Genomic DNA, 13,932 nt, shown 5'->3' on the forward strand with positions numbered 1-13,932 from the left:
TTTTCTATAATAACCTTTAGATAAAATCACTTCAGTAATTAGACGGAGTTAGTCATTAACCTGTTTATATAACTTTGCCGCAAAGGAAGAATACTTTTGTTCTGAAATTTTAATAGCATATTCACAATGGTGCTGTTGGTGGTGATTATGTGCCATGGAGTCGGTTCCAACTCATAGCGACCCTGTATAGGATTTCTGAGGCTGTAAATCTTTACGGGAGCAGAAAGCTCTTTTCTTCAGTAGAACAGCTGGTAGTTTCGAACTTCTGACTTTGTGGTTCACAGCCTGATTCATAACCATTATGCTATCAGAGTATTTTTCAATATTAAACTTCATTTTTTTTAACAAGAAGAAATAGTAAAAACATCAAATCTAGTCAACCTATTGTTGTTAAGTGCTGTATCCAGAGAAATCAACTGTACCTTAATTTAGATATTTTCTCTTTTTAAGTTTTGATTCTGTTACCAGTTTTTCTAAGCGCATTTTTGTACAGGGAAGTTTGACCTTGACACGCTTTTTGTCTTTGTCTTTTAATACCTTAGCAGTTTAAAGATTTTTGTATCCTGGTATTGTGTTGTAGGATAAACACTGGATGACTAACCACAAGGCTGGTACTTCAAACCCACCAGCTGCTCCTTGGAAACCTAGACAGTGTTGATATGAGTCAGAATTGACTCATTGGCACCTAACAACAACAACAACCTCTATGAAGTAAGATTCAGTCTTAATTTTTACAGATAAGGAAATGGAGGCATAGAAGTTAAATAATGTACTCAATCAAAGTCACCAGGTATTCAGTTTACCAGAACCCAACTATGAACCCAGAAAGTTTGACTTCAGACTTTGAGCTCTTCACTATTGTGCCCATATTTCTATTCTGGTTTATAGTCATGAAATGAGACAGGGAATTGCCACTCTTGGGGACATAGCTGTATGCCAGAAATTTAGTGTGTCCTTGTGTCATCAGTATATTCAGAAAGATGGTAGTTCATTTCATCATTTGTTCCTTCATTAATTCTATTTGAAAGGACATTTTGTTCCTTATGTAGGTATGTTGTTGTTAAGTGCCATGGAGTTGGTTCCCATCCGTAAAGGGTTCCCTGGGAACAACTGCTGGGTTTACATTGCTGATCTTGTGGTTAGAAGACCATTGCTTATCTGTAACTACAGTGTCACACAAGAGCTCCTTATCTAGGTATGTTGTTAAGTGCTGTCGAGTACATGGTTCCTGAGGAGTGGCTGGGGAACCTGTTGTCATTGAGTTCATTCTGGCGACTCCATGTGTTGCAGAGTAGAACTGTCATGGTTGTGACCTTTTGGAAGCAGGTTGCCAGACCTTTCATCTGAGGTATCTCTTGGTCAGTTCCAACTACCAACCTCAGTTAGTAGCCACAGAAGAGACACAAAGGTGTGTAAGATAGGCGTCCCTAGCTTATACAACATACAAGGAGAAATAAGAACTATTTAATCATTTAAATTTTGTCCATTTTAATGACAGTCAAGTATTCACCCAAACAGCTGTTCTTTAGCTTGTATTGTCATTACATCTGTTCTTTGAGCTAAATTCAGTTACATTACCAAATTCATAGCTAATGAATAAACAAACCTAAGTTTAATTATGAGTCTTAATTAGAATATCTGTTAAAAAAGAGTATGTAAGAAAATAATTCTATCACAAGTAAAAAAGAATTAAAACATTTAAATAATGTTTAGAAAAGTATGAAATTTTGGATTGGTGAAAGAGAAATAAAAACCATTTATAATCATATCTTGGAGTCTTGGTGTGGATAAGCACTGGATCGCTAGCCATAAGGTCGGTAGTTCAGACTTACCAGCCGCTCCTTTAAAGGTTGCTATAAGTTGGGAAATGACTGGACGGCACTTAACAGCAACAACAGATAGTCATAAGCTCACTAGCTGCTCCTCAGAAATCCTATACAGGGTCGCTATGAGTGGGAACCGACTTGACAATACTTAAAGTTAATGAAACTACTTGGGATTGATCAGCTTTCTTAGTAACTTCTTTTATGGATTTTAGACTAACCTGCTTTACTTAATGATGATATGAAGACGTTTTTATTACCTTGGCAAGCATTTATTGGAATCTAAAGGAGCTCTGGTAGCGTAGTGGTTACGAATCGGGCTGCGAACCTTAAGGTCAGCGGTTCGAAACTACCAGCCGCTCCGCGGGAGAAAGATGAGGCTTTCTACTCCCGTAAAGATTTACACCCTCGGAAACCCTGTACAGGGTCGCTATGGGTCGGACCCGACTCGATGGCACTTAACAACAACAACAACAACAAGGTAGCATAGTGGTTATGAATCGGGCTGCTAGCCTCAAGGTCAACAGTTCAAAACTACAGCTGTTCCACGGGAGAAAGATGAGGCTTTCTGCTCTTGTAAGGGTTTACAGCCTCAGAAACCCTATACACGGTTGCTATGAGTCGGAACCGACTCCACAGCACATAACCACCAAGCTATGTTTTAGTGCTAGCCTAAAGCGTTTTTACATGGAGTAATACTAATATGTAAGGCCTCCGTGGTTTAGCTGCTGTGGTTTTTCTGAAGAAAGATTGCAAGGCATGGCAGGCTCTGAAATTTGACCCAGTGCCATATGAGTATGACATACCAATGTAGACAGCTGCTTGTCCCTTCTACTTCTTAGAATTCATTTGTTCATCATTCAGCAAACGTTTTGAGTATTACCATGTGCCAAGGATTATCTAGGCACCACTATTAGTTGTTCTGGAACTTAATGCTTCTTTGGCACTATTCATAAATGCCTGCTTAACTGGTAGTAAGATCTTATCTTTAAACCATCCAAGTCCTTAACCTCTTGAAAACAACTGGATCGAGAAATAAAGAATCTCTGACGTATTAGAGAAAATATCTCCGACTCTCATATATTATGCTCCACAGTTTGGCGTCTGTTTGCTTAATAAAATTATTTATTGAGTTAGTAACAACATTTTCCCAGCAACTCTGTGACCTTCAGTGTTTGCAGTATAACAGTGTTGTTGTTAAGTGCTGTCAAGTCAATTCCGACTTATAGCGAGCCTGTATAGGGTTTCCAAGGTGCAACTGATGGGTTTGAACTGCCAACCTCCTCTTTATTAACAAAGGTGGCACTGGGAACTTTGTATAGCCAGGATTCATGGGTTACATTATGACTAGACCTTAAGACTTCCCCTCCCTGTGAAAAGAAAGGAGATAAGCGACTCAGTTGCTTTCATTGATGTGGGGGCAATGGGGCAAAAAGCACTGTTTTGCTTGGGTTTCTCTTAGCTCATCTTGCAGCAGGCTGCCTTCTAAGATTGATTCTTTTCTTGAGGCCCCCCTATTGTTTTTATTTGCCTTTAAAATTTCTTTTTTTATTTGCATTTCTTTTTTTTAAAAGGAGGGACTTTGGACATCTGCTGCTGTTGTTATGTGCCGTGGAGTTGGTTCCAACTCATAGCGACCCTGTACAGGGTTTCCGAGGCTGTAAATCTTTACGGGAGCAGAAAGCCTCATCTTTCTCCTGCGGAACAGCTGTTAGTTTCGAACTGCTGACCTTGTGGTTCTCAGTCCGATTCGTAACCACTATACGCTACCAGAGCTCCACTCCAAACAAGCCATCATATTACAATAGTGTGGCACTGTGGGTTAATGCACTGGACTGCAAGGTCAGCTAGAATTGCGGGTCAGTGGTTCAAGCTCAAGCTTACCAGCCACTCCTTGGAAACCCATACAGGGTTGCTATAATTCAGAATTGACTCGACAGCATTTAACACCACCACCACCACCACCACCACCATGTGATATCAAACATCTTTCTCGTCATTCAGTTGAGTTCTGGTCATCTCATCCCTAGCCCCTGTGGGCTTCATCAGTGGGTAGCAGCCATAGGCTCTGAAAGCAACATACCTCCTGGCACTTCAGAACAGTTGGTTCTTTCTCTGTCATCCCAAGACACATGTAGTGGTGGTGGTGGTAGTGTACCATCCAGTTAGTTCCTACTACTAGCGACCCTATAAGGGGCTTTTGACAGTGGCTGGTAGATTTGAACTGCTGACCTTGTTGTGCTTATCCTACAGTGCCAAATTATACTAGTTTATCAAAAACTAGTGATTTTGGTATTTTGAACTTGATGTTTCTATTAATTATCAAGAACATATTATGTTTTGTCTCATGTTCTTTTAAAAGTATATTCAAAGCAGTAAAATATATTTGAGAATAGTTTTATCAATATTAGTCTTACTTCTGTTAGATTTTGTTACTTAAAAGGAAGCCTTTTTAATTTGAATACTGATAATGTTGAATTTGTGAAAATTAAAAATGATCAGATATATGTGGTGGTTGTATAGTGGATATAGGTTTGGACAGAGGACTGTTATAAATTTGTCCAGAAAAAAGATGAATGCCTAACTAAAATATCTTGAAGCCTGTGGGAAAGAAGAATTCTAGATTTGAAAGGGAAAATCACCAGGACAACTTAAATACAGAGAGTATGAAGTGGGGGAGGAGTCTAGAATGATTCCTAGATTTTTCTGATATAGATGACTGGTTAAGTGGTAATTAGAGTAATGAAGATCAAGAATATAGGAGCATCATCCTGCAGAAGGAAAGAGAAAAAAGGTTACTTACACTATGGAGATTGTTATTGTTAAATGCTATCAATTCTGTTCTGACTCATAGAGACCCTGTGTAGGGTTTTCCAAGAAGGCGGCTGAGGAGTTTGAACTACCAACATTGTGGTTCAAACCGGCCTTTGCGGTTGAGTACTTACCATATATCAGCCACAAGTTGCCATATTGTCTATTATATTGAGGGGTTTAAAACCCTATACTAAAAGTGTTATATATATTATTTAATTTTTGCAGCAACCCTACAGCACTTTCTTTAGAAGTTTTGATATTGAATATGAATCATGAGTTTTTGTTACAGTTAGAAATATCAGAGATGTTATGAATGAGGGTCAGTGTGGGGACCTCACCTTTATAGGTCCAGAAGTAATTTTAGTTACAATGACTGACTAATATTAATTAAACTTATAAGGAATTGATATATAAATAATAATCCCAAATCACTATTTTAAGAAAAAATATTTACTAAGTGGATTTCAGTACTCACATTATGATTAGCTTTTCCTTACTGAGTGAAAATCAAATCTTTGAGAAGTTACATTAAAATTGGAAGTTCATTGGTGAGCACATCAATTGGATGATCTTAATAAAATTGTTATCAACCTATAACTGTTTTCCATATAATTATGTACTGAAAACAGTGACAGTGTTTTATTGGAGGGCAAATTAGGATACTTTGCTCCAGCCCCCAAACCACCATGTGAACCTCTAGTTAAGCTGTCAGGCCCAGGTCTATAGCTGTGCCAGCATTCTGAGGGTCTGGGTTATGGGTGCACCTCTACAGGCTCCTCTTCACCTTACATCACACCAGTCTTGTACAATGATCCAATCTTTGGAAGCTAACTCTTGTTTGTTAAGTGAAGAGTGGGTTGTTGTTGTTAAGTGCTGTCTAGTCAGTTCCGACCCATATCTACCCTGTATAGGTTTCCAAGGAGCAGCTGGTGAGCTTGAACTGCCAACTTTGCAGTTCAGATGGTTTCACTCTGGCGCATTAATGTGTGTTGTTATTGTTAAGTACCATGGAGTGGGTTCTGACTCATAGTGACCCTGCACAGGGTTTCCGAGGCTGTAAATCTTTACGGGAGCAGAAAGCCTCATCTTTCTCCCGTGGAACGGCTGGTACTTTTGAACTGCTGACCTTGAGGTTAGTAGCCTGATTCATAATCACTATACTACCAGAGCTCCTTATTGTGTGTTGTTGTTTTTAAGCCATCGAGTCGGTTCCAACCCATAGCGACCCTGTATAGGGTTTCCGAGGAGCAACTGGTGAACTTGAACCACCGACCTTGCATGCCAAATATTAGCATGTGAACACCCTATGAATTACAACAGTATTTTCTGATACAGTGCTGGAAGACGAGCCCCCAGATTTGAAAGTAGTTTAAATACACAGTGGCCACAACAACATACCTATCAATAACCAACAAAATGGTGTCAAAGCAGACACCATTTAATTCTGTTGTACATGGGATCTCTGTGTATCTGAGCTGACACAATGGCAACTGACAACAACAAAGTTCACTTATATATATATTCATATCTTTAGCCTGTTTCACCATACATTTATAACATATCATCTTAGCAAAACTATCTTAATATTTTGTTAAGTGCTGTCGAGTTGACGCTTATGTGTAACCTTATGTGTAACAGAAGGAAAGGCTGATATTTCTTCTCCTTTTATGCTCATTTTGAGAAAAATTATGTTTTTCTTTCTTTTCCTTCAAAATTTGCCCCTTTTTGGGATGGGAAAGGTGATGTAATTATGTGGCATATTACGATCAACACTAGACTGATAATCACAAAGTCAGTGGTCCAAACTCACCAGTGGCTCCTTGGAAACCCTATACAGGGTTGCTATGAGTCAGAATTGACTCAACAGCACTGAACAACAGCACAGCCGTCCAACACTTGCTATCAGCATTTATTCTCAGGTCACAATCTTTTCTAATAATAGTTTGTGGAGAAATATATTAAGGGATTTTTTTCAAATTGTGATTTTTATCCCCATAAACTCTTTTCATTAAGAAAATTTGCAGTTGTATAGTAAGAAAAACTGCTTCTAAGTTTTCTCTTCTTAATGAGTGAGGTGTATAAGTTGTCCAAGAAATGTCCATTTCTTGATACTTAGTTCTTCTGCTCTTTTAAAATTAGACCAGAAAATCTTTGATTTTTTTTTTTTTTTTTTAGGATTACTTTGGCTTTTTTGCTCTGGAAATATTTTGTTACAGATTACTAAATCTGAAATATTAAGCATGCTGATGTTTTGTGTGTTTTGATCTAAACTGAAATTTGCAATAGTAATGACATAGGAAATTTTAACTCTGCATTTCATGATAATCTGCCATCTATAAAATTTGTCTGAGTTGTCACTATTTCCTACTATTTTTGTCACCTGGTTGTTTATTAACTCTTCTATTAATAGATGCTATTCAAACTGAGCCTAAGAGAGCCCGCAATGCCAAAAATGTGTCCTCATTAGGACATATTTCTTTCTCCTTCTGTGTTTTTCTTCTTATGTTTCCTCTTCAGAGCACTCATATTCTCTCTTGATTCTGTTCATTTTTTTGCTTCTGAAAATATCAAGAAGTTGCACATTTGAAATTTAGAAGTAGTGATTGTTCCATTTTACTTAGTTTAAGGGATTGAATTTTTTTTTTAAGAGCAATATTTTTATGTGATTTCAGAATTTTATTTGAATATCATTTTCTAAAGAAAATAATATAAATATCAAAAAATATAATTTAAAAATAATGTAAATTGACTTTCAGTGCAATGCGTGTTTTACTATCTAAATTACCAAGACCTTGGATTGTGGATGAGAAGAAAGATGATGGTTATACTGCCTTACATCTGGCTGCCCTTAATAATCATGTAGAAGTGGCTGAGTTGTTAGTACATCAGGTAAGGAAAACAGTTCAATAAATTTAACAATTTGGACCAATGCCATTCATTCATTTATTCCTTCATCAACTACATATTAGTACTTTATAGTAAAACTTAATGATGATGCAAATTCTGTTATATAAAGCTTATTCCATCTCTGCCAGACAGGAGGCAGGGGTTGAAGATTCTGGAAATCTCTGATAGTCTTTCTGCACAGCCTTCCTGCATTAGACTAACAACATGGGCATCAATTAACAAGGCTTTCCCCGAATTACTGCCAGGTGACTACATTTTCAGTCAGTCATAGGACCAAGAACCATCCGTGTTAGTATTTAAGCTGGGTTGGTCAGTTGCCATCAGGTGACCCTGACTGGTTTAATTGCTCACTTTTTACTGTTAAGGGCCAGTGAGTCCGCTCTAACTCATAGCAGCTCAGTATTGGGCTTCTGAGGCTTTTAATCTTTGAGGGAGCAGAAAATCTCATCCTCCCAAAGAGCAACTGTTGGGCTCCAACCATAGACTTTGTGATTCACAGTTCAGTGCTTATTGTCTGGAGCCACTGTGCTTACTAGAATGGCTAAAATGAAAAACATCAGCAAAACCAAGTGTTGGTTCGGATCTGAAGCAATTGAAATTCACATACCAAGCAGCCACTTTGAAAAACAATTTGGTGGTTTCTTATAAAGTTAAACATGCGTTTACCATACAACCGAAAGATCTTGTTTTTGGTATGTACTGAAGACACATTTCCACTTAGATACTTGTACTAAAGTTTGCAACAGCTTTATTTCTAATAATCCCAAACTGAAATCTAAATGTTCCTCAACTGAGAAGTGCATAAACAACTGTGATACTTTCATACAATGCACTACACTGCTCTCAAGTCAATTCTGATTCATAGGGACCTTGTAGCAAAAAGTTGAACTGTTCCCATAGAGTTTCCAAGGATGTAAATCTTTATGGAAGCAGATTGACACATCTTTCTTTCTCCTGTGGAGTCACTGGTAGGTTTGAACAGCTGGCCTTTCAGTTAGCAACTGAGCAATTAACCACGCAACCACCATAGTTCCTTGGAATACTAATTAGTAAAATCTGAATGATGGAAAAACAGGAAGATTCAAAAGAAAATTCCTAATTCTCCATTTATATGAGAAGAGATACAGTAAAACAAACTGATATCAAGTACTTCTTGACCTCACCTAAAGAAACATTAGTAATAAAAGCAAAACAGAAACTCCCATGTTCTGGAATGTGGCAGTTTCAACTCTATATGATATCTCCCAGAGTTGTTATCAGAAAACATGAATAAAACTTTAACAGAATGGTAAAGCTTATCTTTTCAATATGGACCCTATGTTTAATTTCAGTTTAAAAATTTTTTTATCAAATATTATGATAGGCATTTATCCATGTGTTTTGTCTTAATCCTCACAGTGACCCTATGAAATAGATTGCACGATTGCCATTTTGGAACTGAGAAATTAAGCATGATGTGGTATGGTACTTAATTAAGTTCACACATCTTTTAATTAACAAAGTGTAATATTTGAACTTAGGTCCTCTGGTTCCAAGTTCAGTACTTCTGTTTCTTGATTCTTCTCTCCATCCTTCGCCATGAGGTACTCTTATATAGTCCTCTGGCTATCCTACAACTGTGGGTAGGACTTTCTGCTCTCCATTTAATAAGCATTTTAGGTATTAATTAAGCATTGCTTCTTCTCACTCCTAGCACAGTTCCTTTTCTCTAAATGATGAAGAGTTTAGTTATACAGCAAGAAATAAAAGCCTTATTAGGTCATTAAAGTAAATAATAATCCAATATGAAGATTTATAAATATAAACTTTTCCAGAAATATTTACATCTAAAAGGATCTGATTATTTCCATAGCCCTATAATGGAGATGAAAGGAACCTGTTTGGGACTCTGTACTTTTGCTTTATTACATGGAATCGCAATAATAAAAAGAATTTTTAAAACATGCTGTTCTCAATTAGAAAGGCCCATCCAGTTCTTTTTATATTGCCAGCAACTGTGACTATGAGAGTAACTGCAGTATGATGGCAGAAATTTAAGGTGGGAAAGGTGATTAGTAGTGTCCAGTGTTCTGTATAGATTGTTATTTTTTGTAATGTTCTTTACTCATACCAAAATTTAATCGTGTATGGAATACCTAAAATGGGGCTAGAACTTGCCCAGTGAAGGAAGCTCCCTGCAGAGCCTTTTCTTTGCATTGCACAAAAACATAGGTGGAATCCTGATTCCTATCCAGAATCTTCTGAGGTGGGACATTTCCACTTGAAAGGACAAGCAGACCAGTCTGGAGCAGCTAGAAGAATAGAAGATACTTCTTGAAAGAAAGACCAGTAGGAAACATCAAAGACAATAACAGCAGTCCAATTGACTACTTCTAGAACAAGCAAGTTGTTCCCCAGGGAGCCATCAAGGCAAGTGGTCATCAGGTCCCCTCAAGGCAAACCTCCTTCCAAGACTGAAACTCAGTTGGAATACACTAACAGGCATATGGTCCTGCTGCTGACCACGTTGGTCACCGATAAGGGGAAGTGAGGGGAAAATAGCAATGAAGTTGTGAACTAAGCCCTACCACATTCAATAGATTCCAGTTAACCTGGATTGAGACCTGGTTAACCAGCAATATGATGAGACCTGGTGACTCCTGGGCCCAGGAGCAGGGACATGGCCCCAGAGGACTAGAACGGAGTGTGAAGCATCCAGCTGATATAAAGTGAGGAGGGGGATGCACACAAACACCCACACTTGCAGGTAATATCCATTTGATCTAGCATCAATGGCTGGATGATCAGAACATGACTAGAGGAAGAAAGAAGAGGAACAACAACAGAAAAGAAAGAGTAACTTACTAAAAGTGGATGAGCTTGACCTATGCTGTGGATGCAGTATGATAAAGGAGCGATCAAATCTCTGCATTGAGGATCATTCCCACCCCCTTGGTACACAGGGTCTACAGGGATGGGGAACTTAGACATTGGCTACCCAAAATGGGGGGACTACAAAGGCAAGAAGTGACTAGCTTACAAGCTTTCAATAGGGAACCTATCTCCAAGAGGATACAGGGAAAGATTTCCAACTTGTTTGGATGGGGTTGATAAAAGGTGAGGGGGAAAGGACTCCTGTGGTTCAATAGGGTATGATTGTTATCAAGTCTGACAGTGAGTATTGGAAAGGTAAATGTAAATGTTTGATAACAAAGGAGGGGAGTGGCTGATTTTGCAGTCCAGGAGCAGAGATCCCTGGAACCATCAAGGGAGAACAGTGAAGTGCGAGACCCTGTCCGGGGAGGCAGTGACACTAGGGATGGAGGCAGAGACAATGACATGGACAGAAGGAGCGGCTGGGGACTCTGGACTCAAGGAGGGAGAGGTGCTGTGTGCTGGCAGCCAGGGGACAGGCATGTGGAGTATACCCTTTGGTTGTTTGAAATTGTATGCAGGGGATTGTGATCATTGCAATGAAACAAAATACGATAGGATGAATATAACGTTCACCCATGTAAAGTAAAAGATAACTCACAAAAACTTAAAAAAAAAATAAAATCATGTAAATTGTTTCTTGTTCAGGGTAACGCAAACCTGGATATCCAGAACGTGAACCAGCAAACTGCCCTACACCTTGCAGTTGAACGACAGCATACCCAAATTGTTAGGGTAAAGTATAAATCACCCTGAATTTTACCTTACAATTGTATTTTGGCCAGATAGATTTTTAGAACCTTTTGAAAAGATTAAATGGTACGGTTCTGAGGTTTCTCAAGGAAAAAAAAAATAAAGGATGATTTTAGGCTAATATTTTGTATCAGTTAGGTAAAGGGTTTAAGTTTTTAAAAGGGGAAGTTGATATTCAAAGTCTATAATTTTGTTTTGTGAATTTTCAGAATATCATACCAGGAAATTTCAAAGTTACATATGGGTTTAAAATGTATAGCTCTTACTAATTTGTGTGATTGAAATTAAGCTATATTTAAATCTTTTTGGTTGGACATTTGCTGCTGCAAATGCTGGAGAAGCTGAAATACAGTTTTACACATCTTGTGATTCCAAACAATGTATTTGAAAGATTATTTAAATTTTTTTTCTAGACCAGAGATTCTTCAAGTTTGAAGCCCAAACCAGCAGCAGAAATATCACTTGGGAACTTAGAAGGAGAGCAAATTCTTTGGTCCAGTCCTAGACCTGTCTATGGATTGTGTGTGCCATTGAATATGGGGTTTCTGTATAGGGTTTCTGAGAGTGGCTGGTAGGTTTGAACTGCTGACCTGAAGGTTAGTGTGGCTAGCAGCCCAGCGTTTATCCTACAGTACCACACCAAGGCCCAGCAATCTGTGGTTTAACTAGCCTTTCATATTATTCTGATATGCTTGCAAATTTGAGAAATGCTGCTACTGACTGACATTGTATGAATCCTTGATCCCCATGGTGCAGTGGGTTAAGTTGTTTGACTGCTAACCATAAGGTTAGCGCTCAAATCCACCAGTCGCTCCATGGCAGAATGATGAGGGCGTCTGCTCCTGTAAAGTTTGACAGTCTTGGAAACCCTAGGGAGCAGTGCTTTTGGGTCCTGGGTTGCTTTGATTTAGAATTGATTCCACAGCACTGGGCTTTTGGAACAAGGGGGAAAATGTAATTTGGCAAATCATCAGGGGTTTCTTTGGTTATATGGTGATTTTCTAAAAGTCTTTGATTGCATTTCTAGAAAGATTAGGAAAATTGGTAAAGCACCATAAACAAAGTCTTAAATATGCTTGTCTTTACTACTTAATTCATCTATTGAAATGTATCAGTTATCCTGTTTATTTAAGAGGTTATAGTTTAGTAAATACACTGCTGTAGGATAAGCAATGGACTGCAAGGTCGATTTGAACTGCAAGGTTGATGCTTCAAATCCACCAGCTGCTCCTCAGAAACCCTGTACAGGGTCTCTGTGAGTTGGAACCCACTTGACAGCACTAAACAACAACATTCACATTTATTGTTATTTGAAGTTTCTTCTGCTAGAAATGTTTCCTTTATCCTCTTATGCTTGTACCTTTTTTATGACTGCAGCACTTAGAAGTAGTCCTGGTGGTGGTGTAGGTTAGGAATTGGGTTGCTAAAACCCAACCATCAGGTCAGGGGTTCAAGTCCACCAGCTGCTCTGTGAAAAGATGATTAAGTTGCCTGCTGCTGTAAAGATTTATAGTCTTGGAAACCCAAAGGATCAGTTCTATTCTGTCCTAAAGGGTCACTAGGAGTCACTATTGACTCAATAGCAGTGGGTATAGCACTTACAGAAACTTATCAAAGAAGGACTCAATAATACTATTTTGTTAATAATAATAAAACTTTGAACATTATAATTTGATCCTTGTAGAAGGACTTAAAATATCTCAACTCATATGTCTGAAATTCAAAGGAGAACAAAATACCTAAATTTCTCATGGTTATTTTGTTAGGTGCTTGGCTTCTAACAAAAAGGTCAACAGCTTGAACCCATCCGCCACTCCATGGGAGAAAGATATGGCAATCTGCTTCCATAAAGATTGTTGTTGTTGTTTGTTGTTAAGAGTCATCGAGTCAGTTCTGTCTCATAGAGATCCTGTGTAGGGTTTCCAAGGAGCATCTGATGGGTTTGAACCACCGACCTTGTGGTTAGCAGTCCAGTGCATAGCCTTTAATGCCACACCAGGATGTACCATGCAGCTTTGGGAACCCTGTGGGGCACTTCTATGCTGTCCCATAGGATCACTGTAAGTCGAAATCTACTCAGCAGCAGTGTGTCGGGGATCTGGATGTTGCAGTCAGTAAATTAAGCATCCAGGGCTCAGAAAGCAAATGATAATAAGTTTTAATTTCTTATTGGCATGGATAATTGACCAAAATGAAATGCCTTTTTCTTTTAGCTTTTGGTCCGTGCAGGTGCCAAACTAGATATTCAGGATAAGGATGGGGATACTCCTTTGCATGAAGCTCTTAGGCATCACACTTTGTCTCAGCTTCGTCAGCTGCAAGATATGCAAGATGTGGGAAAGGTGGATGCTGCCTGGGAGCCATCTAAAAACACAGTAAGTGAAGATAATATTTACTTAAGTGTCGATGAAAGCCGCTTTTAATGTAAAATCTTTTATTCTAATCTGATTAGATAAACTGTTTCAAACTCTCATACTTATCAAAGTCTCCTGCTTAGAAATTGAACTTATGAATTAAATACTAGTCAGTACTGAGTATTGACTAGTATTTAGTATGATTTAAAATAATTTTCTATATATGTGTCAATTGCTAAAATTAGATTGCTAATTTCACATTCACAATCTAATTTTAGCAGCTGACGTATATATAGAAAATTACACATTTGGAGTCCTAATGTGGCACTCAACTCTCTACCCTAAAACCCACTAGCTGCTCCTTGTAA

At 38.3% G+C, this 13,932-nt stretch overlaps 1 protein-coding gene across 1 annotated transcript in view; it reads left to right on the forward strand.

The window, feature by feature from the left end:
• The window catches only part of MIB1 (mindbomb E3 ubiquitin protein ligase 1), a 147,691-nt gene that overhangs the window by 104,192 nt on the left and 29,567 nt on the right, over nt 1-13,932 (forward strand). The window contains exons 13-15 of the mRNA XM_006867290.1: nt 7,394-7,526; nt 11,106-11,192; nt 13,424-13,585. Coding sequence (XP_006867352.1) covers nt 7,394-7,526; nt 11,106-11,192; nt 13,424-13,585 — 382 coding nt within the window. The remainder of the gene's footprint in view (nt 1-7,393; nt 7,527-11,105; nt 11,193-13,423; nt 13,586-13,932) is intronic.

The sequence above is a fragment of the Chrysochloris asiatica genome, unplaced genomic scaffold (assembly GCF_000296735.1).
Source record: "Chrysochloris asiatica unplaced genomic scaffold, ChrAsi1.0 scaffold00103, whole genome shotgun sequence".
NCBI classification, from domain to species: Eukaryota; Metazoa; Chordata; class Mammalia; order Afrosoricida; family Chrysochloridae; genus Chrysochloris; species Chrysochloris asiatica.